Source organism: Labeo rohita, chromosome 8 (assembly GCF_022985175.1).
Source record: "Labeo rohita strain BAU-BD-2019 chromosome 8, IGBB_LRoh.1.0, whole genome shotgun sequence".
NCBI lineage: Eukaryota > Metazoa > Chordata > Actinopteri > Cypriniformes > Cyprinidae > Labeo > Labeo rohita.
Window position 1 is genome coordinate 3,015,208 of NC_066876.1, and position 27,356 is coordinate 3,042,563.

At 37.1% G+C, this 27,356-nt stretch overlaps 2 protein-coding genes across 2 annotated transcripts; both read left to right on the forward strand.

The window, feature by feature from the left end:
* The first annotated feature begins 207 nt into the window (after positions 1–207).
* LOC127169861 (protein SFI1 homolog) lies at positions 208–21,308 on the forward strand. Its single transcript, XM_051117521.1, has 18 exons — positions 208–339; positions 4,291–4,349; positions 4,623–4,839; positions 5,582–5,751; positions 8,156–8,332; positions 8,478–8,651; positions 10,464–10,561; positions 10,720–10,906; positions 12,046–12,224; positions 12,577–12,715; positions 12,804–12,984; positions 15,671–15,877; positions 17,214–17,357; positions 17,854–18,011; positions 18,835–19,043; positions 20,138–20,282; positions 21,087–21,219; positions 21,285–21,308. The coding sequence occupies exons 3-18, from the start codon at positions 4,768–4,770 to the stop codon at positions 21,306–21,308; spliced, it is 2,397 nt and encodes a 798-aa protein (XP_050973478.1). The 5' UTR covers positions 208–339; positions 4,291–4,349; positions 4,623–4,767.
* On the forward strand, positions 21,248–27,356 carry LOC127169976 (uncharacterized). The gene is made up of 7 exons (XM_051117695.1): positions 21,248–21,476; positions 22,018–22,291; positions 23,366–23,483; positions 23,817–23,961; positions 24,224–24,323; positions 25,459–25,569; positions 26,193–27,356. The coding sequence occupies exons 1-7, from the start codon at positions 21,382–21,384 to the stop codon at positions 26,241–26,243; spliced, it is 894 nt and encodes a 297-aa protein (XP_050973652.1). The 5' UTR covers positions 21,248–21,381; the 3' UTR covers positions 26,244–27,356.

Below are 27,356 nucleotides of genomic sequence, written 5' to 3' on the forward strand. Positions count from 1 at the left end.
ACACTGAGGACAACTGAGGGACTCATATGCAACTATTACAGAAGGTTCAAACACTCACCGATGATCCAGAAGGAAAAACCATGCATTAAGAGCTGGGGGGTGAAAACTTTTGAACAGAATGAAGATGTGTACATTTTTCTTATTTTGCCTAAATATAATTTTGTTTTTCATTCAGTACTGTCCTTCAGAAACTACAGAAGATACTCACATGTTTCCCAGAAGATAAAATAAGTTAACTGTTCAGGACAAACAAGACAAACAACTCATTAACAGCTAAAAGAAAACAAACAAACAAAAAAACAACAACAACAACAACAACAAAAAAACAGGATCATTCAGGTAACAACATAGTATAAGAATAATGTTACATGTCTCCTAGTGTTTTTCCCCCAGTGTTTCTTGTTGTTTTGGTTTGTTCCGTTTGCTCCACCTCTTGGTTTAGTGTTTTTGGTTTAGTCTTACCCATATTTGGACTTCCCCTTGTTATCTCGTTTGTAGCCACTCCCCTGTTTCTGTATATATAGTGTTCTTTGTGCCTCACTCCCCTTGTCGGTCTTTATTGTTGATTTGTGTTTCTACGTGTGTGGATTATCGCTCTGTGTTCCTGCCAGTTCCTCTTGGAAGTGATTAAAATAAGATTTGTGTCGTACGTTGTATCCTGTCTTCCATCCAGCACCAGCAACTACGTAACAGAAAAGACCGACCAAAAACAAAGGATGACCTGGGCTGATGACCTCCTCCTAAACCTGCAACAAGGTGAGCGTTCGCTGGAGGAATATGTGGAGGAGTTTTTGAGTGTTTACCATCTGGTGAGATGGAGTGACAAGATGGTTAACGCATGTTTCCAGATGGGACTCAAAGATGATAGTTTGTTTCAATTGATTAGTCCTAATGATTGCTACCGTCCTGTAGCAGACTTTATAAATTTTGTTCTTGATTTATGTGGTTCCTCGTTCCAAGTCATGGTGGAGGATGGTAATCCTCCTCCCATCTGGAAACATGCAGTCGCCCCACCTCACCAACAGCCAGAGCCCTCCGCATATCACTCCAGCGACCTCACACCCTCCTTGTCTCCTGCGTGTCCCCAAGTCTACCTTAGTTCCACGATGGTCCTCAGCCCAGCACCTCAGGCCGCCGCCACGCCAAAGCCTGCACGCAAGATGGCAGCCGCCACGCCAGCGTCTGCTCGCAAGATGGCCGCCACGCCAGCCTGCTCGCAAGATGGCCGCCACGCCAGAGCCTGCTCGCAAGATGGCCGCCACGCCAGAGCCTGCTCGCAAGATGGCCGCCACGCCAGAGCCTGCTCGCAAGATGGCCGCCACGCCAGAGCCTGCTCGCAAGATGGCCGCCACGCCAGAGCCTGCTCGCAAGATGGCCGCCACGCCAGAGCCTGCACGCAAGATGGCCGCCACGCCAGACGCCAAGATGGCCGCCACGCCAGAGTCTGCACGCAAGATGGCCGCCACGCCAGAGCCTGCCGGCCAAGATGGCCTCCGTTCCTGAGCCCCCGGCCAAGATGGCCTCCGTTCCTGAGCCCCGGCCAAGATGGCCTCTGAGTTCCTGAGCCCCCGGCCAAGATGGCCTCCGTTCCTGAGCCCCCGGCCAAGATGGCCTCCTGAAGCCTGAGCCAGGGCGGCCAAGATGGCCGCCAAGCCTGAGCCCCCAGTCATGATAGCTGGAATGAACATTATGGACAGGGCAATCCCACTGGAGTTCACGGCTCCTATTATCTCCCCTGATTTTCCTGAGCCTCCGCTGGTTCCGCCCAGCCTTCCTGAGCCTCCGCTGGTTCCGCCCAGCCTTCCTGAGCCTCCGATGGTTCCGCCCAGCCTTCCTGAGCCTCCGCTGGTTCCACCCAGCCTTCCCAAGTCAAGCCACGGCTATAGTTCCTGAGTCAAGTCAAGTTGTAGCTGTGTTCCCCGAGTCAAGTCAAGTTGCAGCTACTGAATCAAGTCAAATTGCAGCTGCGTTTCCCGAGGCAAGTCAAGTTTCTGAGTCACGTCAAGTTGCAGCTGCAGCTACTGAGTCAAGTCAAGTGGCTGAATCAAGTCAAGCCAAAGCTGTCGTTCCTGAATCAAGTAAAGTCACAGCGGTTCCCCATGAGTCAAGCCAAGTTGTTGCGGGCATTCCTGAGTCAAGTCTCATAACCGTTGTGGTTCCTGAGTCAAGTCACGTCACGGCTGAGTCAAGTCACGTCACGGCTACATCTCCTGAGTCAAGTCAAGTTCCTGGTGCTTCTCTGAGCCAAGACAAAGTCCAGCTCGCCCTCCAGAGCCGGAGCTCTGCCCAGCTCGCCCTCCAGAGCCGGAGCTCTGCCCAGCTCGCCCTCCAGAGCCGGAGCTCTGCCCAGCTCGCCCTCCAGAGCCGGAGCTCTGCCCAGCTCGCCCTCCAGAGCCGGAGCTCTGCCCAGCTCGCCCTCCAGAGCCGGAGCTCTGCCCAGCTCGCCCTCCAGAGCCCTCCAGAGCTCTGCCCAGCTCGCCCTCCAGAGCCGGAGCTCTGCCCAGCTCGCCCTCCAGAGAGCCGGAGCTCTGCCCAGCTCGCCCTCCTGAGTCGGCTCCTCCTTCAGCTCGCGCCCTCCTGAGCCGGCGCTTCATCCAGCGCTCTCTAGGGCTGGCAGAACTGTAAATTCCCCCAAGAAAATTTTGGGGGGCTACTCCCCTGTTCAGCCATGGCCTCCTGGACTATCTGCCCGGCCATGGCCTCCTGAGCCCCCAGACCCGCCATGGCCACCTGAACTGTTTACCCGGCCATGGCCTCCTGAGCCCCCAGATCCACCATGGCCTCCTGGACTATCTGCCCGGCCATGGCCTCCTGAGCCCCCAGACCCGCCATGGCCACCTGAACTGTTTACCCGGCCATGGCCTCCTGAGCCCCCAGATCCGCCATGGCCTCCTGAACTGTTTGTCCGGCCATGGCCTCCTGAACTCCCTGATCCACCATGGCCTCCTGAACTGTCTGTCCGGCCATGGCCTCCTGAACTCCCTGATCCACCATGGCCTCCTGAACTGTCTGTCCAGCCATGGCCTCCTGAACTCCCTGATCCGCCATGGCTCCCTGATCCGCCCTGGAGGCTTTCCCTAGCTACTATGTTCCTGTCCCGTATCAGCCTCCAGGGCGCCCGCCCTCCCTCCCCAGTTGTATTGTTACGGTGCGGGACGCACCTACCGGGAGGGGGGGGTAATGTTACATGTCTCCTAGTGTTTTTCCCCCAGTGTTTCTTGTTGTTTTGGTTTGTTCCGTTTGCTCCACCTCTTGGTTTAGTGTTTTTGGTTTAGTCTTACCCATATTTGGACTTCCCCTTGTTATCTCGTTTGTAGCCACTCCCCTGTTTCTGTATATATAGTGTTCTTTGTGCCTCACTCCCCTTGTCGGTCTTTATTGTTGATTTGTGTTTCTACGTGTGTGGATTATCGCTCTGTGTTCCTGCCAGTTCCTCTTGGAAGTGATTAAAATAAGATTTGTGTCGTACGTTGTATCCTGTCTTCCATCCAGCACCAGCAACTACATAACAAAGTGTATGTAAACTTTTGAACAGGGTCATTTTTATTAATTCAGCTATTATTTTCTCTTGTGGACTATATGTAATTGTATTTCGGGTCAGTGCTAAATACAAAATAACATGAATTTTGTATGATCACTCTTATTTTGGTATAATTAACATTTAGCAAATTCTGCAAGGTGTATGTAAAATTGACCTCTGTATGTATAGCTTTTCTGACACAGTAAACTTGCTCGGTAGTGCACCTGACACAGTGTCACAACTGCGATACTGCAATAAAAGAGCAAATAAGAAAACCTCACGTTTGCTTTTGTAACACTGTCAGTTAGGTTTAATCTAGGGTTAACATAACGCTATTTCTAAACATAACTCACCGGACATTTAATTTCCATACTACAGTGATAGGCACAACAACCAAAGTAATTAAATGTTGCCAAATTTACATGCATCTGCTTCAGATAAAACTGAAAGCACTTTAGCAGCACTCAATACGTATTTAACTTTTAATGTGTTGCAAGAAGCAATGTAATAAACTCCGCCACAGGCACGTATTTCCAATGAGTCTATGTTGTAAATTTCCTATCGCACAGATTCCTGTCAATATGCATTTTGCTGTTCAAAGGGTGTGACCGCATTCTTATTTGTTTCCATTAGGATCAGCTTCTATAAGGAAACCTGTTCACACTGCAGATTGTTTTGACTAGGGTGTTTTGAAGGGATAATATACTTATATTTAATTGTACGAAGCTTTACTGAACACATTTTTAACATATTTCTCTTTGTTTGAAAAGCTTGATGTGGCATCAGAGGCTCACGGCGATGAGTTTGATGAAAAGAAAATAGCAGAAAGGTACAGAAAATATATGATCTGTGTCAAGTACCAGTGCTTGTGAAAGCGTAATAACCCTTCTGACAAAGCTGGTGTTACAATAATTATCTAACTTGTTGTGACACGTACCTGTAATTGTGTGTTTAGTTGAACAGGTAGAATGAAATGTTTTTAAAACCCATGTACAGTGTTTAGACTGAGATTAAGAGGCTCATCTAGAGACTGGGCCTTGAAATCTGTGCTGCTGACAGCATTGTTACGGTTTATTTAATTGTCACTGTGTGTTCTACACAGGTGTGAGAATCTGTACCGGTTTCGTCTGCAGTTGCGATATCTGAGGATATGGAACAATAGACTCAAGTTCCTGTCTCAGGCCTGCTGTCATGACAGGAGACGGGCTCTAAGCAAAGCTCTGTATGCTCTGAGATGGGCCGTCAACATGCATTGTGCTCAAACCGATGCAGTGGAGAGGAGGAGAAGCGCTTTTCTGCTCTATCAGAGTTTTTACCAGGTGGGAAGAGTACAAAAGCCCAATACCTCGAGACTATAGAGAACCGTATCTGCCAAATTCTCAACAGTGCCATTTGCGTCCCCATAACACTGCAAATAAAATTCTCTTACTTAGTATTTTTGTCTTGTTTTCCATTACACATATCTGAACATTCTTAAATCAAGATATATTTACTTGACAAGCAAGATGACTTAAGATATTAAGTCTTGTTTTCTGAAAAACGTATCAGTTTTTGTTAGTTAGTAACACAAAAAAAAAAAAAAAAAAAAAAAAAAAAAAATCTGGCAAAAATAAAAAATAAAAACAATTTAAAGGAAAAAAATCTTGTTTGAAAGGGAAAACACTTTTTTCTTTCTCCATTGGCAGATATTTCTTCTTGTTTTAAACAAAAACTAACAAAATTTGTTTTTTGTTTTTTTTTCTCCAGAAAACAAAACTTAATACATCAAGTCATTTTGCTTTTCAAGTAAATTAATCTTGATTTAGATATTTGTAATGGAACAATGGAACTGCGAAAAGCATTTCTTGAGTGGTCACTAAAAACAATTTCAGTTAAATTCATACAAAATGTCAGTGTTTTCTAAGAATATGCCTTGTAATCGCTATTCACACCAAAGTTGACTATGATAACATGAACTATAGTGGCACAGACATGTGCTAAAATGCCTTGTGGTTTTAGACAGTAGTTTAAACAAACATTTCAGCTTCACTTCTTAAAGGCAATACTGTCGTTCTGTTACAGTGGAAGAATCACTATGAGAGCAGGCATCTGAAGAACTCACTCCACAGTGAGCGCAACACAGAAGCTTTGAGAAAACGACTGATTCAGCCCAGCAGATCTTTAGCTCTGATGACCACATGCTCCACTTGGAGAAACCTGCATGTGCTCAGAACGGCTGTGATTCATCATCAGTAAGAATCATCCTGCAATCTGGGTCAGACCTAGAGTTACCTCATCATGAGTAAGAGTTCATAGAAATGCCTGAGTCACAGTCTTGGACATGAATTAGGATTTTCCTCTGCTAGTTCAAAAGTTTGGGATCAGTACGACTTTTTGAAGTTTCTTATGCTCATCAAGGCTGCATTTATTTGATAAAAAATACAGAAAAAAACTGTAATATTGTGAAATATTATTGCAATTTAAAATAATTATGTTCTATTATACAGTAATCTACTTTAAAATGTAATTTATTCCTGTGATGCAAAGCTGAATTTTCAGCATTATTAATCCAGTCATAGTGTCACATGATTCTTCAGATCCTTCAGGATTTTTTGATGAATATAAATTTAAAAATATTCAAAATGGTAAAAATTCTGTTAAAGGGGTCATCGAATGCAAAGTTCACTTTTTCATGTAGTTTGAACATTAATGTGTGTTGTCAGTGTATGTACAAATCTACCCTATAATGATAAAAATCCATGCAGTGGTTTTTAATTAATCTGTAAAAATAATATTCCCTTTTTCAAATCGAGCCGTTCTCAGATGACTGTCGTTGTGGCGTCACACCAACAGAGGCCACTCCCACAATAGTTGATTGACATGAGTGTTTTACCTCAGATCAGCTGTAACAGTCCGACCTCCACTGTTTGGATGCCGGAGCAGGGATGTAAGTTAGACAAGAATATCTCTGATTGAGGTGTTGTGTTGCTGGATGTAATAATGCACATAGTGGTCATCATTTACTCCCGACATCTGAGCCGCTGAAGATGCAGTGGATTACGTTTGTTTGTGAATAAAAATGCGCCTCCCGATCTACATATATCCGTCTATGTTCACGCAAATCATTCGTGATCCAGCTTCACTTACAGCAGAAGTGAGTATAAGGGTTTTTTTTATGAATCTTTGCGGTCACCTTTCCTAATAAAGTGCTAGTTAGCAAGTTTAGTGGCTAAACATGGCTAAACGCGGCTAAAGTAAACAGGCTCGTCACTCCACAGAGAGAAGAGAGGGGCGGGGTGAGCAGAGCTCATTAACATTTAAAGCAGCCTCGACCAGAATGAGATGATTTTTGCAGAGCTGATTTTGACAAGGTAAAAAGGGTGTTGTTTTACACAACCATTGAGAATTTTTAATCAAAGTATATTATAGACTTTTCATTAAGACCCTAAAGAATCATATCAATTTGTGGAAAATGGGCATCCGATGACCCCTTTAAAATTAAAAGTTTGAGATCAACTAACTTTTTTTATTCAGCAAGGTTGTGTTAAATTGAGTGTGAGAGACTTACAGTACTGTGCAAAAGCTTTAGGCTTTCAAGTCAGTTATTTCTGTCTTTTGCTGTAGTGTGTCAGTAGGAAATATCTGTTTACATTTCCAAACATTCATTTTGCCATGATGTCATCATGATCCAGTCTGTCTGGAATGACATGAAGAAATAGAACAAACTCAGACAGACTAAATCCAGAAGAACTGTGGTAACTTTAGGGACTTGCTGTAAAATGAGGGTGCTGTCAAAAATAATATTCATACATGTCATAAATATATTTTCTTTATCAATTAACTTCTATTAACTAAATTAAATTAACATTCGGTGTGACCATCCTTTGTGTTTAAAGCAGCTTTGGCCCTAGGTGCACTTGCACATAGTTTTTCAGAAAGCTTTGCAGGCAGGTCTCTTGAAGCGTCTTGGAGACATTGCCACAGTTCTTCTGGATTTACTCTGAGTTTGTTCTGTTTCTTCATGTCATTCCAGACAGACTGGATGATAATGAGATTAGATCAGTGTGGAGCACTGGCTGTTGTCAGACTCCCTGTGCAAACAAAAATCTCACTGGATTATTACAATTAATGGCAAAATGAATGTTTTGAAATGTAAACTGATGTTTCCTACTGACACACTACAGCAAAAGATAGAAATAACTGACTTAAAACCATTTTTTGTTGGTGAAAATACTAGTGGCCTAAAACTATTGCACAGTACTGTATATTGTAAAAAGATTTATATTTTGAATAAATGCTATTCTTTTAAATGTTATATTCAACATAGAAAAAGATAATAAATATTAGAATAATACATATTAGAATAATTTCTGAAGGATCATTGGACACTGAAGACTGGAGTAATGATGCCGAAAATTCAGATTAGCATTAAATTACAATTTAAAGTATATTAAAATAGAAAACCATTATTTTAAATTGCAATAATATTTCACAATATTGCTGTTTTTTCTGTATTTTTAATCAAATAAATGCAGCCTTAGGAGACTTTTTAAAAAAAAGGGGAAAAAAAAAAAACCTTACTGATCCCAAACTTTTGAATGACAGCGTACTTGTGCATCTACTGTAAGTGTGTTTGTATGTTTTATATCCTGACAGTCTATCTGTACTGTATAAGCACTGGCTGCTCTGGAGGCATCTGTGTCTAAAGCGTATATCAGAAAGACAGCAGGAGTGGTGGGCATGTGTTTGGTGGGAGAGACGACTCCAGAGCAAAGCCTGGACCCTGTGGACATTAACCTGGCAGAGAAAACAGCTGGCTGCACATCAGCACAGGTACAGACAAACATCGTGTCAGTGTTACATCAGTGTCACCAAGTGTTTACCAAAATGTTGACTGCATTCTCAGAATGTGCTATATCTTACATAAATATCCTGATTGTTTCCCTTAGACATCAATTTTGTTTTTGTTTTTTTCTAGGATGGATTTGTTAGCATCGGCATGGACGGAATGGAAGGTCAGAAACAGTCAGAAAAAGCTGGAGACGTTGATTCAGTCTGTTCAGAGAAGCAACCTTCGTCACTGTTTTCATCTCTGGCAGAAAAGAGCAGAAACACATCAAAAAGACAAAGAAAAACAGTTTGTTTTGAGCCGGTACGAGTCGATCTGTCTCTCACACTATACATAACCTTCATGCCATTCTCCTGTATGGCTGCTAGAACACAAAAACCAACAACACTGTCGGAAAAAAATGTGTCATTAGGGATACAACTTTATAGTTTATAAAGTACAAACTTAAAGACTCAAACATGGCAAAAGCAAAAAGACAGAAACCAAGGGCCTTTCTCACATTTCCGGGTTTCTCATAGCGGAAGTCGTCATAGTTCGGTAAAATCCAAGAGCAGTGAATGGGAGAGCACCACAAATATATTTTTTGCATTCCCATTTGCTCAAATAGCAAAAGAAAAACTACATGATAGTGTTTTCACGACTTTCAATCAAAAGAAAAAAAACTGAGAGAGACTGATATCGGCAGTCACAATTTGAACAATGTCAAATTTACCTTCCCTCCCATAGACGTGGCATTAGAAATACTATGATGAAAAGGTGATATAATACAAAGTACATATTTATATAGTATAGATGTACATACATATTTTTAAAAATCAAAATATAAAACACTTTAAAGGATTTATGATGATGATGACCGTTGAAACGCATCATCACAGGCTTGTGAAAAGCGTCCATTACAACCAGTTGAAAGTTTTAAAAAAGTCTTAAAAGTCTCATCATATACAAATGTGGAAATTTCAGATCCGATTTGAGCTGCGGATGCAATATTTGAACTTTAGCAGTTAGACGTATAGGACTGCCCGACCAGACGTGATCCATTCTATTAAAAACTATGAACGTCCGGTTAGAATTACCAGTATTTTGTTCACTTTAACATTATTCTTTAAACACTATTTCTGTAAGATGGTGCCTTTTAGAATAATTATGGCAGAAATAATTATTTTAGAATTATTAAATCATTATTTACGTTGATTAGCCCCATAAAACCTACCATGTTTTTGTTTGGGGGTCATTTATTTTGTGACGAAACATTCATACGTTGATTATATATTAATTCAAATCATTAATTTTACCAAGGCGAATATGCCGAGGTAACGGTTGCTGCACGACCAGTTTAAAAGTTTTGTGCGACCACCACTATGGGAGCGGCAGTCGTGTCCAAATGTCGTGTGCAGTGGAAAGGCGGTTTTAAATAGTGCTTAAAGAATAATGTTAAAATATTCAAAATATTGGTAATTCTAACCTTGAATGAATGACTTCTGTTCTGTCGCTTGTCGGAGATAGTGGAAAGGCAGCTTTAACTTAGTCAGGGCAAGTCAGACGATCATGTCAATCAGTCGTGGGAGCGGCCTTTGTCGGTGTGAATTGTGTTGGTGTTATAAAGATTACAAAAATACCACTGGGTGGATTTTTATCATAATAGGGTGCTTGTGTACACACACTGCCAACACACAATTATGTTCAAACAAGTTTAGCATCTGATGACCCCTTTAAGGAATTTAGATAATGGTTGGTTTTGTTTTAAACACGCAGAACACACTACTAATCACATATTAAAGCCCTAGAAACTGTCTAGAATACCCTAGTACAGAGTATGTACCTATTAAGACCTTGATTAGCTGGTTCAGGTGTGTTTAATTATGGTTGGAACTAAACTCTGTAAGACACCGGCCCTCCAGGACCGAGTGCGGTGACCCTTGCCCTAGTAACTGCATAACAAGGTTAGGGCAACCCTTCAGAACACCCTAACATTGTGGAGGTGATTTTGGTACAGACAGTTGTTCAAAAATCTAGTTTTTAGGTGCATATGTCAATGCAAATTCAAGTTTACTATTAGAATGCTGTATATACTAGCTACCACATTATTTGTTTCCTGTACATTTCTCTGCACAGACACACCCTGCACTCCTGGCATTGCTACGTTCAGAAGAAAAAGCTAACACGTTTGAGTGCCAAAGCACCGTGGATGCTTTCCAGATGGATGTTAGCAGGTAGGTGGAGGTCTCCTCCGGACAGGAATGACTGACAGTGTTCAGTAACTGCCCCTGACACTGACAGCACTGCGCCTGAGGCCTTTTCACAGCGAATGTGAGGGGAGTCTGCTGAGGTGAGAAACTGGAAGTGACGGCTGCTGCTGAAATCTGTGCAGTAACCTTCAGGAAGTGGAGAGATGTCATAGAGAGGACGCGGGACACAAGGAGATGTCTGGAGAGAGTGCGCCTCCTGCTGGAGAAAGGTAGAATGCAGACTGCATTTGTCGTTTGCCGCCAAAGTACTCGGGTGAGGAAGGAGTTAAAGAGAATATGGGAGAATTCACAAAGAGCTCAAGTCTCACAGTAAGTCAGCTTGTTTTGCTGTACTTCATTTGCAATCTGGCTGTTACACTCAAATGAGATGTTGAAAAACTGGCATTTTATACAAATACAGTACCAAAACCTTTTTCAAAAGATGTCAGTTACCTTGTTTTTCAAAAAAAAAAAATGGTGTTAATCAATATCAGAAGTTTGTTCTAAATATTTTATGAGCCTTGTTGTTTTATATTCATGTTAAATGATGTCTGAAATGCAAACAGTTATCCCAAAATTGGTGTAAATAAAATAAAATAATAATTATTAAATGGGGAAAAAAAAAAAAAAAAAAACTGATAATGCTGGGGTTAGGTTTTTTTTTTTTTTTTGCTCCCTCAGACTTCCAAAATAATAAGTGGTTAAGCTTGATGAATATTACAATAAAAAATTCATATATTTTTCTTAAAATTACACTGAAAGGTTAAATGGATGAGCTCGACTTTCCGTTTCCAAAAACAAACAAACAAAAAAAAGTGTTTTTGTGTCCTATTTAAATTACCAGCTTATCCTGTAACATTTAGAATAATATAATCTTAAGTGGGTTGAAAAGTTCTGTCAAGACTGCTTAAACCACAGGTTACCAGAGTGGAGAATGAAGCTGTAATAATTGTCACACATATTTTATTTACCATAGGTCCTAACAAGCCATATGACTTTTTTTGATTGCTGCATTGAATTTTCCTTTATAAATTTTGCATTGCTTTTATAAAATATTGTCTTGTTTTACTACATGTTGAAAAAGCCATATCTTTTGTTCAAAAATGATGTTCATATCACATACAACCCTGGTATTCAGCTAAAGTTGTTGCTCATTCTACTCTGAATTTAAGCATGAAAATGACCTCAAATCGAAATTAATTTCATCGTACTTCTGATTGGGCTGAGGCTGGTATTTTAGTGAGTTTGAAGTAAAAGTATTTGATGGACGTATAATATGTGTCAGGAGCATTCACTCACTATCATTATCTCATTTTTGACCGAGATGGCATTTAGCTGGTTTTGCATCTGAACTCTTCATACATATTTTACAGTTATTGACCCCAAACTTTTGAGCACTTAAATTGTGTTGTTGTGTGGTTGCTGAAGTGTTTGATTCTGTTCCACTGATTCTCTGTGTGTTTTATCAGGTGTTTATCAGCATGGAGAACACTGGTTCAGCGCAGTGCATTGCTTCGGCATTTCTGCCATCAGAAAAAGGCGCAGACACTCAAGACATGCTTACAGCACTGGAGCAGATCTCTACAGCTACACGCTCTTCACAAGCATTTCCTCATCCAGCAGTTTCATCCAAGACATAGACACACAGGTTAGAACACTTCATAAGTGTGATTACTGCATATACTTCAGATCAAATCCAATAGTGATACACACTATACTGTTCAACAGTTTGGTATCAGATTTAAAAAAAAATCTCTTCTGCTCACCAAGGCATTTATTTGATCAAAATATGGTAAAGCGCTAATATTATGAATTATTAACACAATTTATAATAACTCTGTTCTATTTAAACATGTTTTAAAATATAATTTATAATGCAAATCTGAATTTACACTCTTCTGTGTTACATGTTCCTTCAGAAATCATTCTAATATGCTGATTTGCTGCTCAAGAAACATTTTTGATTATTATCAGTCTGTCTGTCTATGTATGTTTTTTAGGGCAGGGAAAGATTGCCTGTAGGATGGAAGTGTTGAAATGGAAAACAGGTATTTCAGCAGCAGGACTATCAGCCAGACTCCTGCTCCACAACACTTTTTATAAGTGGACAGAGATATTAGAGAAACACCAGCTGGCAAAGTATGATGAACTCTTCATCCTCTCGTTCTCTGTAACTATATTTCTCTCTCTGTCTTGTCTTTGCTCATTTCTTACATTTCTCTTTGAGATCTCAGAGATCAGCTCGTGATAGAGCTCTTCAGAGGGCTGTTCTTCTAGAGTGGTACAGACACACTCAGGCTGGTTTCTCTGATGGAGTTCTGCTCTTCACAGACAGACTGGCTCATCTTCATCCATCATCCTCTGCCTCATCCTCATCTGATCCTCTGATGTCCACCGCTTCGCCCCAGGTACAAGACTAAGTTCTAGCTAGCCACTGCCTGCATTTTCATCATTTACATCAGTTAGCAGACCACTTAAGACCTAGACCAGGATTTTAGGTTTCACATCAGAGTGCAGATTTCAAAAGCACCACAACTACTGCTAGTATTGTGGTATTGTTGACACAATAAGGGATTGATTTGATTGTCTATTTGTTTGCTCTTTAGCTGAGTAATTCTTAAGAAACATACTGTAAGTAATCAAGGGGAAAAGAAAAGTTTGGAGGAAGTGTGTTCACACACACACACACATACACAGAGCAGCACTGCCCTCTACAGGCTGCAGAATCAAAGCACAGCCACATGACATGAATGCAATGTCTGCTATAATTTAACCAGTAGGCTACATAAAACTAAAGAATTTACATGAATTTTAAAGCAGTTTAAAATAAAGGTCATCCTGCTTTGCCATCCAGACTTTGTAGTGTTGATCAGACAATCAGTTAGTTGCAAATTAGATTGTTTAAACAATTTGTTACTTTTGTTATTTTTGTTTGTCAAAAATATTTTACAGATACTTAGCATGCAGTTTGTATTAAAAATCTAAAATATGAATAATGTTTTGCTTTTTTACTCAGTAAAGCTATTGGCATTCATTCATTCATTTATTCATTTGTTCATTCATTCATTCATTTGTTCATTCATTCATTCATTTGTCCATACATTCATTTATTCATTCATTCATTTGTTCGTTCATTCATTCATTCATTTGTTCATTCATTCGTTCATTCATTCATTTGTTCATTCTTTAATTTGTTAATTTATTCATTAATTAATTTGTTCATTCATTAATTCATTTGTGCATTCGTCCATTTGTTAATTTATTCATTCATGTGTTCGTTCATTCATTAATTTGTTCATTAGTTTGTTCGTTCGTTCATTCATTCATTCATTCATTTGTTCATTCATTCATTTGTTCATTAATTCGTTCATTCGTTCATTCATTCATTCATTCATTTGTTCATTCATTCATTTGTTCATTAATTCGTTCATTCATTCATTTGTTCATTTATTTGTTCATTCATTTGTTCATTCATTCGTTCATTCATTAATTTGTTCATTCATTCATTCATTCATTCATTTATTCATTTGTTCATACGTTAATTTGTTAATTTATTCATTTGTTCATTCGTTCATTTGTTAATTTATTCATTCATTTGTTCATTTGTTCATTCATTTGTTCATTTATTCATTTGTTCATTCATTCGTTCATTTATTCATTTGTTCATTTGTTCATTCATTTGTTCATTTATTCATTTGTTCATTTGTTCATTCATTCGTTCATTCGTTCATTTGTTCATTTGTTCATTCATTAATTCATTTGTGCATTCGTCCATTTGTTAATTTATTCATTCATGTGTTCGTTCATTCATTAATTTGTTCATTAGTTTGTTCGTTCGTTCATTCATTCATTCATTCATTTGTTCATTCATTCATTTGTTCATTAATTCGTTCATTCATTCATTTGTTCATTCATTTGTTCATTCATTTGTTCATTCATTCATTTGTTCATTCATTCGTTCATTCATTAATTTGTTCATTCATTCGTTCATTCATTAATTTATTCATTTGTTCATACGTTAATTTGTTAATTTATTCATTTGTTCATTCGTTCATTTGTTAATTTATTCATTCATTTGTTCATTTGTTCATTCATTTGTTCATTTATTAATTTGTTCATTTGTTCATTCATTCGTTCATTTATTCATTTGTTCATTCATTTGTTCATTTATTCATTTGTTCATTTGTTCATTCATTCGTTCATTCGTTCATTTGTTCATTCATTTGTTCATTTATTCATTCATTTGTTCATTCATTCGTTCATTCGTTCATTTGTTCATTCATTAATTCATTCGTTTGTTCATACGTTCATTTGTTCATTTATTAATTCATTCATTTGTTCGTTCATTCATTCATTCGTTTATTTGTTCATTAATTTGTTCATTCATTCATTTGTTCATACGTTTATTTGTTCATTCATTCATTCATTTAACAGTGTTTTGCTTTTTTCCAGTAAATCTATCTAATATCCTTAAAAAGCTATGTAAGCTAAATTTATGTAAAGAAAAAAATAGGATTCTTTCTTTCTTTTTCTTTCTTTCTTTCTTTTATAGTTTGGTTCCATTTGTTAACATTACTTAACTATATTATTTAACAATATCTAATAATGAAAAATACTCAAGTATTTATTATTCCATCATTTAGTAATACAGTATTAAAAACAAAAGTTGTATCTATTAATATGAGTTAATGGACCTGAGCTAACATGGACTATCAGTGAACAGTTGTGTTTTTATTAACTAACGTTAACAAAGATTAATAAATCCTGTAACAAATGTATTGCCCATTGTTAGTGCATTAAATATAGTTAACAAATGGAACCTTATTGTAAAGTGTTACCCTTTTTGCATGATTCCTGTTATATGTTATATTCTTTGTTATATCTTTAGTATTGATGCTTTCCACCACATAGTTAATTTAGGATCCCATAATAAGTCTTGTGGTAAATCATTTAGAACTTTATAGTGTGATGTTACTGATCCAGTGTCAGCTTTGCCTCTCCAGTCATATTATTAATAAGACACCAACAGGACCAAACAATTTCAATTCAGCACTTCTTTTCATATAAATCTGACACATTTTCATTCCTCTTCAGGTTGTGTTTCTACAAGCCCTCGGCAGGATGATGCACCCTGATCTGAGTCTGGCTTTTTCCCAGTGGTGGAGTGTAGTGCACACTAACAGAGAGATGAGACTGCAGGCAGATCTCTGTAGAAACAGCAGGAGACATGAAGAACTGACTTTGCTTTTCAGGGTGTGGAGAGCTCAAACACAGATGCACTCCCCAGCTGTCCGACACTGGGTACATCGCAACATGCTTCATCAACAAAATCACTTAGTAGTCCTCTGACAGAAATGCTGCTTTATAGTAACTGTGCCAAGTCTGAAAAATATTGGTTTTTATTTTTTCACACATTGTTAGCATATTTGAGCCAAAGAAGAAAAAAACGGATGCATTTTATTAATTCTGGTGGCATTTTTGCCTCAAGTCCCTAATAATTTCTAATGCTGCTACAGAAAATATCAGTAATTGATAAAACAATGAATTGAATTGGCAGTTCTGTATATTGTTGTCTGTCAATCCACAGATGGATATATCTGACTTTACAGTGCTATGATTTGATAGGAAAAGAGGCAAATCTCAGCAAATATAAAGTATTACATCATATTAACTACAAAGCATAGGATTCGTCTATAATAGTCATTTTCTATTGACTATCTTTTGACAGCAGTGTTGCCAAGTTTGCAGTTTTCCCGCGGAATTGGGCTACATTAACACTGTTGCCCGCGGGATGTTTTTCATGTCCACAGGTTTAAGTGACCCCAATAACGTCATATTATGTCCCTCGAATGTGAATTTGCCAGGGAAACCCCAACTAAAAACGTGTATTTAGGTGATTTTAATGGGGGACCCTCCTTGAAACACGATTGGGCTAGTTTTAGCCTAGATTTGAGAAGCGACTGGGTCGGGTTTTGTTGTGAAAACCTGGCAACCCTGATCGACAGCCCTAATCTACATTTCCAAACATAAATTTGCATAAAGAAGCATGTTGTTTTACGCATTATATTACACAAATTAACTATAACAAACAAGTTATAGCTTACATACCTTTTCTTTTTGAAGTGATGAATGTAAAGTTCAAAGTCGTGGTGATCTTGTCTGATATCGTGGCTTTGCAAATTGTGCATACAGCAAATTTCTTTTTATGACCAATTTTGAATTGTTCCAAAAGCAACAAAATGATTCTCTTCTGTCAAAAGATTGTATAAAAATTTATTAAAAAAAAAAAAAAAATTGATTACAGTTGTTAAAAAGTCATTTTTGAGCCACACAGTTGAAGTCAAGTCAAGTCTGGAATTACTGGATCTTAAGCCAAAGTTATTTTCTTAGTAAATCAAGCAAGTCACGAGTTCTTAAATTTGGGACTCGAGTCAAGTCATGTCCAATTGACTCTCCTACCTCTGATATAGCAAATGAGTCATGTGGCCTTCTTTTATCATATTCATTTGTAAAACTTTTTCATTGTGTCTCTATCATACAACAAAAAATGTTGTAAAAATGTCCGTAACCAATCATTTTGTTGTTTGAGGGACAAGGTTATTTTGTTATTTTTATTGATTTATTTATTTTTATACAGGAGAGGAGGGTGCTCTTTCAGTCTGTCATTCAGTGGAAACAAATGGTTTGCCAGAAACGCAAGAAACGTATGTTGGAGCAGCAAGCAGCAGTGACTCATGACACCAGTCTACTCAGACACTGCTTCACTACATGGACCAGACTGGTAAATATGGAGAGCAGATGCCTTAGTTACACTAAACATGTCAACACGTTTAGAAAAGCTTCATTAGCATTAAGAGGCTTGATATTTCACTTCCTTGTGCATTTAAAGCAGTGGTTCTCAACCTTTTTGACTTCAATACCCCCACTATCCACAACAATATGAAAAGGCCTGCAATTTTAATTATTTTAAAAATGTATTTTAAAAATGTATGAGAACCACTGATTTAAAGTCAACATGAACTCAGCTGTACAAGGCTGGCAATGTGTGTTAAGTTGAAAAGTCCATACCCATTTTACTTTCTTAATACACATTCCTAATGTTATTCAATGCACCAATCAAGTCAAGTTAAGGCAAGTCAGTTCACTTGACGGCCTATATGGTAACAGGCCCAGGTTGTTATTTTCTGTGTAGGTATAAAAGGTATTTGGAAAGCTTTGACATGTATCTGTATGTTTGGTATCTGTGATCTCCTGCTGTCTGGATGTGTGTGTTTTAGGCCGTAGGGCCGCACTGTGAACAGCAGAAGTGTGCCGTTAAGTTGATGAAGAGCAGAACAGAGAGACACAGACTGAACTTGAGCTTTTCCACATGGGTTACACGTGTACGCCAGCAGCAGACCACCAGAGCCATTTATAATCGCACACTACTGAACAGGTACATGTCATATCTGTGACCGCCTGAAGAGCACTGGCTTGTATTTTTGGCTGTTTTATGGTAGATATCAGATTTCATGTTTTAAAGCTGTCATGGTTAATTTAGGCACCACTGTTTGCACCAGACAGACCTGCAAATCATTTAAAACAAGTCATTATTTTTGCATTTCTGGTTAGTCCTGCTAGATATTATATATTATATTATATATATCAGTAAGAATGATTAATCCTATAATATCTTTATGAACAACCACACCTGTAGAAGTGTCACCTGGTGTATTTAAATATAAAACAATTTTGTAAAATGATAAAAAATATATGTATATGTATTTTTTTAACTGTAAATTTTGAGTAAATGTAGTATAAAACAAGCAGTGTTATTATTAACTAAAACTAAAACCATAAAAAACATTTAATTATGTGATATGAATAAATATTTACTGGAAATTAAATTAAATTAAATTATAATAATTATATAATTATAATAAATAAACAAAAAAGTAGACTTATAGAACAATATATAGACCAAAAAAAAAAACACTTAGCAAAAATTACTAAAACTTTCAACTGAAATTAAAATGAAAACAGAGAATACAAAAGTAAAATCTAATTCATTTTTTTTTTTATTTGCTGTTATGCAAATTATATTGTGTGTGTATATTACTATTACACTGGCCAGCGTACTATCAGCATCAGTCACTGAAATGGTCAACTGCTTGTTTTAACTATAGATTATACATTTTGCTTTGTTTTATTCAGCTGCAACATGAAACATGATGTAAAACAATGTTATGTGTATGTTAATGGTAGCGTGTGTATTCTAGTGTCTTTTTAGATTGGCTGAGGTGTGTTCAGGTCTGTAAATGGAGGCAGGCACTGGCTCTGTTCTATGCACACTACAGACTCTTGCGTGTGTGTTTCTGTCAGTGGAGAATCATCTGCGCTCAGCAGCGACTCGCCAGCAGCAAAGCACAACACACACTCCACCTGGGAGCCAAAGCCATCTTACAGCAGTGGAGAAAATATACACACAGTGAGTCAAAATCACTACTCCAATTGTATCATTGCATGTTTCCTTTGCTTTTCTGTCTTTCTATAAAGAAGTTTTACTTTAAAAGGCCTATATATATTTAGTATTCACATATAATTCACAATGCCTACATAATAAGCACATGCATTGCATGTCAAATATCTAATAATAGAAACGTATTATAATTTATAATGAAAAGTAACTAATATTAATGAATTATAATGTATTAGAAAAAAATGTAAATGCATTTTATATAATAGTTTAACCCTCTGGGCCACTTGGCTTCCTGTCTCATCTGTTCTGTCCTCTCATAATAATAAAAGGCAAAATATGTGAGATGGGGAGAGTAATTTTCTTGTATTTAATGTTTGATTTTAATCATAATGCAACCTGATATTTATCTAACCAAAACTATCTAAACCTTGACAAAAAAATAGTTTTTTAGAATGTCTAAATGTATATCTAAAAGCAAAACCTAATAAAATATGTAAAAAAAAAAACAAAAAAAAAAACCAATGGTAATCCAAAAGCCTCTGTATATATGTATAATATGTATATAGGGAGATATACAGGAGTTTACATGACATTACACGTTTTTATTTTTTTAGTGACACCGAATGGCACAATTCTCAAAAAAACAAAAAAAACCAAAAGATTTTACAAACATTCACTCTGTTTTAATGTGAAATGTTGCATTTATTGAAAAATAGTTAAAAAATGTATATAAATAAATATATATTAATTTTTATTATATATATTATTAATATATTAATATATTAATTTCCCTAATGGGAAAAAAAACTCATTAAATTGTATAAATATTGCATACTGTCATAAAATCCCCTCAAAATTCTAAATAATAATTAAACAATATTATTGAACAAAAATATTGTACAATGATTTTCCTGAAAAAACAAAAAGTTTTCAAGGCTTCTGTCACTTTTGACAGTGAAGGAGCCAAGAGTGACTCCTAAACGAAGAGGCCCAGTGGGTTAAAAAAACTGTTACAAATGTATGTATAGTTCATGCCAAATCACCAACTGTGTTTTGTTTGCCTCACCAATAAAACATGCACAGTATGTGTTCTTGTGATTTAGTCAGGGGCCATCGACATGCTCTCCTGTGTGAGTATGATGAGAAGAGGAAGACTGTCATGAAGAGAAGATCATTTGTCAGGTGGAGCCATGCAGTGGAGCAGTTCAGAAGAGCTCAGCATTATCACCAAAGAGCCTTAAAGCACAGGTTTGTGTGGAAATGGCAAAAACCAAAAAGTTGTTTACTAGTGGACACTGTCATCCAAAACAACTTAGGTCATCAAATAAGGGTATCACTCATTTGTGGTGTGCTCTGTAATTTTTATTTATTTATTTAGCACAATAATACATGTTAAATTAATGCTAAAACTTTGCCTATTTTTTAGGTTGAATGTCAGTATATTATAATTAATAAAAATTAAAAACAGAATCTTTTATGCTCACCTAGGCTGAAATTATTTAATCAGAAAACAGTGATATTGTGAAATATTTTTACGATTTAAAATAAATGTTTTCTATTTCAGTTTATTCCTGTGATCAAAGCTGGATTTTCAGCATCATTACTCCAGTCTTCAGTGTCATATGATCCTTCAGAAATCATTGTAAAATGCTGATTTGCTGTTCAAGAAACATTATTATTATCAATGTTAAAAACAGTTGTGCTCCTTCATATTTAGGTGGAAATTGTGATACTGTTTTTCTGTATTTATTACTCTGTATTTATTGTATTTTATTAATTTATTACTTTTCAGCAATTTAATGCATCATTGGTGAATAAATGTATCAATTTCTTTAGAAAAAAAAAATATATATATATGTATATAATATATTATTAAAATAATATATATATTATTATTTTTATTTATTTTTATTTTTTTTTAACTGACCCCAAACTTCAGAATAGTAGTGTGAAATATCAATACGAAAATTCCTTAATTTTAGATGCATTGGGCTGCATGTCTTAGTCACTGAAACAAAGGATAAATGAAGATACATTGTGTTTTACCCACAGGTGTTTCCGTCAGTGGCTTCATGAGTTCAGGCATCAATCAGAGCTGCTGTGTGTGAGCAGAGAGCTGAGGGAGGTCTGGACACGGAGACTACAGCGGAGAGCCTTCAGCCTCTGGCAGCTCAAACTCAATCATGCACACTCTCACCTGCATTACATCTGCTGCTGGAGAAACACACAACATCTCTGTCTTCATCTGAGTGTGTGGAAACAGAAACTTGTTGAGAGGAAGAGGGCCCGACTGGCAGTGCATCAGTGGAGATGGCACATCTCACGTGTCAGAAAGCAGAGAAACATCATGTGGAGGATGAGAAACACGTTCCTGTGCTGGAAAGCAGCGTTCAGACAGAGAATCAGGAGCAGAGATCACTGGACACAGACACAGCAGAGGAGGTGAGATTACAGACAACGCAGGTGAAGAAAATTAAAAATAAAAATTAACTTTCCCCTGCTAATTACTGACATTAAGAATTGCACAATGAAATGCTATGTTTAAATATGCAAGTGAGGCATTATCTAATTAAATATGCACTAACTGGCACAGCGGAAATCAAAATCTATGGATAAATTTAGGTTAAAACAAAATATCTTCCTTTTTTTTTGGACATATTAGTGTTAACGCAAGTAATTTTGAATATCTCTTTTTATCACTAAATAAATAATAAAATGCTGACAAAAACCAGTCAATAAATAAATAAATAAATAAATCTCTCCCATTTTTTTTTTTTAGCTCTTTTCCCCTCCTTTTTTCTCTTTAAATATGTTTTATGAATTTTTTTTTCTTTGCTTACTTGCTGTCTAAAAATGCATGTGATACCAGCACTGGCCTCAATAAACCGGCAAAAGCTAGTAAAAAATAATAATAAAGAAGTGAATAGCATTTCTGTGCTGTCATTAATGCGTTTGGCTTCATCAGGTCTTGTTCTGCACTCAGGGTTCTGCTGGCGTGGCATGGACAAACAGTATCAGCGCAGAGACGGAGGTACAGAGAGGCCTGGTTCCAGTACAGCAGTGAGATGAGACTGCAGGCTGCTGTATTCATGCAGTGGAGAAAAGCACTGATCCAGGGTCAGCAGAGGCAGTGTGCTCTGGAAAGCCTGCTCATCATCTATCAAAGCAGAGTCAGCGATCAAGCTTTTCAGCGTTGGAGAACTGCGGCCGCAGAATGGAAAACAATTACAACATTCAACAACAAATTACTTAACAAGGTTTGATTCAGTTCCCATATTTCCTGGCTTTTTTCATGATAACTGAGGTCTAGGGGCTATGTAACTACCATGTAAGTTTCAAACAGGGGGGGAGGCATTATCTAATTAAATATGCACTAACTGGCACAGCGGAAATCAAAATCTATGGATAAATTTAGGTTAAAACAAAGTATCTTCCTTTTTTTTTGGACATATTAGTGTTAACGCAAGTAATTTTGAATATCTCTTTTTATCACTAAATAAATAATAAAATGCTGACAAAAACCAGTCAATAAATAAATAAATAAATAAATCTCTCCCATTTTTTTTTTTTAGCTCTTTTCCCCTCCTTTTTTCACCCCCACACCTAACCTTAAACCTACCAATACTGGGGTGGGGGGGGTCAGAATTGGGCACAACACCGGCAGTTAACGTGTGAAAGTGCAGTGTGAAAGGGTCTTTACTACAGCAATAGTTACGTACCTTACTACATTCGGTGTTTGATAAATAAATAAATAAATAAATAAATACATAAATACCATTCTGAAACATCCTGTTGAGTATCACCAAGCCACAGCAGGCTACAATATACATGACCTTAGTTACCGGTGGTTGGCATGGCCATGCATCACTCAAAAATCAATAGGCCAATCAAAGAGAGGCTCATGAATATTAATTAGACAGGCCAAAATCAACAGTTCTTGACAGACCTCCTAAGAGAGGAGCTGTAAAAACATATTGAGATGGATTTTGACACTTGTACTGCAAATATATATTCTTAAGGACATAAACAGCTAAAATAAACCTCCAGAAAGGTGTACAATATCTGAGCTTCAAGAATTAAATTTTCAGGCTTTTATCAGTCATCTGGTTGATCTCATGAAATTTAAAAATCAAGGTCTAGATGTAGATTGTAAGTTTTGAGTGTTTTAAAAAGTGTGAACACAATTGTTCACAGTATTCAAAAAAAATTATATAGTATATAGCTAATAGTAAAAAAAAAATATATATATATATATATATATATATATAATCAGCCTAAATAATATAATCTACAAATAAATCAAAATAAACTGTATTTACCTTTCTTAACAGTGGTTCATGTGTTGGACACACAGCAGGGATCAGTTGAAAGTAGCAGACATGTCTTATATGAAGAAAAAAATAAATGAAGCCCGGTTTGTTCTGAGGACGTGGTCACTGTGGGCTAAAGGTACAGTAAACTACTGTTTTTACAACTTTGCCTTTGCCTCTACTATTAGGTAACACATTATTTATCTGTAAGGTACTGCAGGCAATTGAAGAAGCTATTTGGGTCAATCACCTCATGCAAATATAATGTCAATTACATTGCATTGCATTAGATAACAATATCAAACCGAGTGACATTTGAGAGCACGAATGCACTTTACAAGCAAAGCATTTTACAAAATGCTGTGTCTGAATTGAAGTTTGGAGTGACGTCAGGTAGAGCAAATGATGACACAATTGTAATTTTTGGGTGGACTGTGCATTAAAGTGTCAAAAAAACTTCTTTCCCTGCCAGAACGTAAAGCACAGAGACAGATGGAGGAGGCTGTGAGTCTCTGGCTGGAGGGCAGAGCAGTATCTAGAACTTTCCATCATTGGGTCAAAGTTTATCAACAACAGCAGAAAGCCTCTCACCACAGACAAACACAGCTTGCACACAGGTAAACACTGTGATGGTTTTCCACAAGTAAAAGATAAATATAGCAGATTCAACCTAACACACACAATCACATCTTTGCATGCACAAATGCTTACAACTCAAGAATATTTCCGTAATATTGAATAATGAGCTGATTTAGAGCTAGATTCTCGAAATAGTACAACAATATGAAAAACATTTTTGATAGCTTTGATAGTTTGAGAAACAAGAATGGTTATGAATATCTTGCTAATATGACAATAATATGATATTTTCATGATCAGTATCACAGCAATAGAGGGAAGTGGACTGCATGGACTGACCCGTCGTTACTGGACCTGCTGGAAAAACCAAACTGAAGCATCACTGCTGTGTACACAACAAGTAAATAATCAACATGAATCAACATTTATTATTATAATAATTAACAGCCAGTTGAGTTCAGTCACCATAAATACTGCAACAGATTAACTAGCATAGATATTATGAATACAAACCTTCCTCAAAAGTCAAAATATGCCACAGATTTTTTTTTAAAAGATATTTAAGATGTTTTCTAAGTTTCAACCACATTTAGATAACAGAAATAGCACTTCTGTTCCCAAAGGCTTGTCACGTTTTCTCAAAAATATTCCTGGTGCCAAATTAAACTGTGAGCAAAAAATATGAGCAATTAATTAGTTATCCAAATTAATCTGTCTGCTAAAGATCTGTGGCTGGCGGCATAAATGTACGGTTAGGTATATGTATATAATAGTCATTACTTATCCTTATTTATTAGTTTATTTATATGTCCATCCATCCATTCTCCAACCATATGCTTTAGGCTCACAGAGACACCAGAATGTTATTATATATAATAAATAGGTCCAGCCTATGTGTGTATAGACCCTATTTAAATTACTTTTTGTTAATGCCATACTTGATTTTCACAAATTTCTAATTTCTTTTGCACATAGTTCTTGCCCACTTTTTATATACTTTTACTTTTTTCTACTTTTACTTATTTTTCAAATTTAACCATTAAATGATATTTTTATGAACTTAGATAAATTTCTACATGATTTATTTGTACTTGGAGTAATTATTTGTCTCACCACTCTTTAAAGGTGAAAGATGATTAAAAATAATGAAACACTTCATTAGTAGTATACACTTACATATACACTGTTCCTTAGAGATTAATTACCTTTGTGTTGGAAAAAAAAAAAGAAAAAAAAGGACGTTTTGTCAACAACTTTTAGGGTGTGCTTATTTTCAGTGATTTCTGTTTCAGAGAAATTATAATGTTTGTAGTGGCTATTTGTAGTTCTACTAATGTCAGTACTGGTGAGGCCTATTTTCTATGCCTACACTCAGAATCTGTCACTGGGGTAGTATATGCTCAAAAGATACACCTTTTTTCCATATTTAGCCCGAAAAGGTACATATTGGTATCTAAAGCACCCAGTGAGGTGCTGATATCTATACTACAATTTGACATTACCATGACTTCTTTATCTCAATGTTTCTGGTGCAGTATGAGCACCGTGTGCTGCAGAAAGCCTGGCTTACCTGGAGGAAGCGACACATCAGGAACAGAGTGTCTGCTGATTACTCAGCCAACTTTAACAACGCGCTATTGGCCCAGGTGAATCAGACGCAGTCCACCGCTCTTTGAAATCTCGCCATGTTAGCAGAAGATAAACAGGGTCATCGTGCACTTGTACTATCTCTAATAGCTGTTTAGGTCACAGTAATCTGGTCAGTGCTTCATCAAACCATTGTGCTTATGAATAAACACATATACATTGACTTTCAGCCTTATTTTTCTGTCTTATCAGTGTTAAGCAATGTGAAGCAAAAATTCTAGATTACTGGGTAACTGGAAAATTTACTTGACTTTTTTCATTACTGTTTCTTAGGGTTGCCAGGTGTGCGTAACAAAACCAGCCCAGTTGCTACTTAAAACTAGCCAAATTATGTTAACGAGCCCAATCATGTTCTGAAGGAAACTGGCTATTAAAATAGCTCCAATTATGTTCCGGGGGTTTCCCTTGATCGAAATCAAACGCAACAGCTGCAACAGCATAAAAATAGCCCAATCCTGCGGAAAAAATGCAGACTAGGCAACACTGCTGTTCTAAACACATTTAAGTACGCTTTAAAAAAATAGTTGCACAAATTGTTCTCTAAAATGATCCCACACAAACAACTGTGTACAGATTGATACTAATGATTTTTTTTTCTTCCTCTGCTGTGTTTTATTGGCAGGTGTTGCGAGTGTGGTGGCAGCGAGCCCACGGGGTAGACTTTGAGCCCTAACCAATTCTGTCTGTTTACAAGCAGAGAGTTAACAGATGAAAATCAGCCAAAGAAGATTGTGCTAGATTGCAGAAACTCCACACATCACCTCCAAAACAATCATCATTTACTTGAGTTTTCAGCAACAGTTCAACAACACATTTGCACACTTTCCTCAACCTTGCATATTTATTAACCCCCACATTAGGCTTTACTCTAGAGGACAATAAAAGAAGGAAAAAATCTCATAGATTTACACCGACGGAAGGAGCCCATCACAACAACATGATAGTGGGCCTTTTTGACTTTTTTTATTTTCCAAATTTGTTTCAACATTGCAGTAGTTGAACAGTGTTTGCCATTCACTCACCCTCAAGTTGGTCTGAACTTATGAGTTTCTTTCTTCTGCTGAACATAAAAGATGATGTTGTAAATATTGTGTGTAACCAAACACCTGAGTGACATCATTTGTGACCCTGGACCACAAAACCAGTCATAAGACTCAATCTTTTTGAAACTGAGATTTATTGAACTTCTGAAAGCTGAATAAATAAGACCTATTCTATATAAGCTGGATATAAGCTTCTAGTGACTTCGGTGCCGATAGCCTAGTGGGTAAGTGCGCTGACATACAGTGATGTTGTGCTATGGGTGTCCCAAGTTCGAATCCTGGCTCAAGGACCTTTCCTGATCCCACTTTCCTGTCTTCTATTGATGTATGGTTTGTTAGTATAGGACAATATTTAAAAAATATTTATAAATCTGGAATCTGAGGGTGCAAAAAATCTAAATATTGAGAAAATCACCTTTAAAGCTGTCCAAATTAAGTTCTTAGCAATGCATATTACTAATTAAAAATTAAGTTTTGCTATACATATAAGGTAGGAAATGTACATAATATCTTCATGTAACATGATCTGTACTTAAAGAAGTCCACTTCCAAAACAAAGACACCCCCTTGTCATCCAAGATGTTCATGTCTTTCTTTCGTCAGTCGTAAAGAAATTATGGTTTTTGAGGAAAACATTTCAGGATTTTTCTCCATATAATGGACTGATATGGTGCCCCGATTTTGAACTTCCAAAATGCAGTTTAAATGCAGCTTCAAACGATCCCAAATGAGGTTGTAAACGA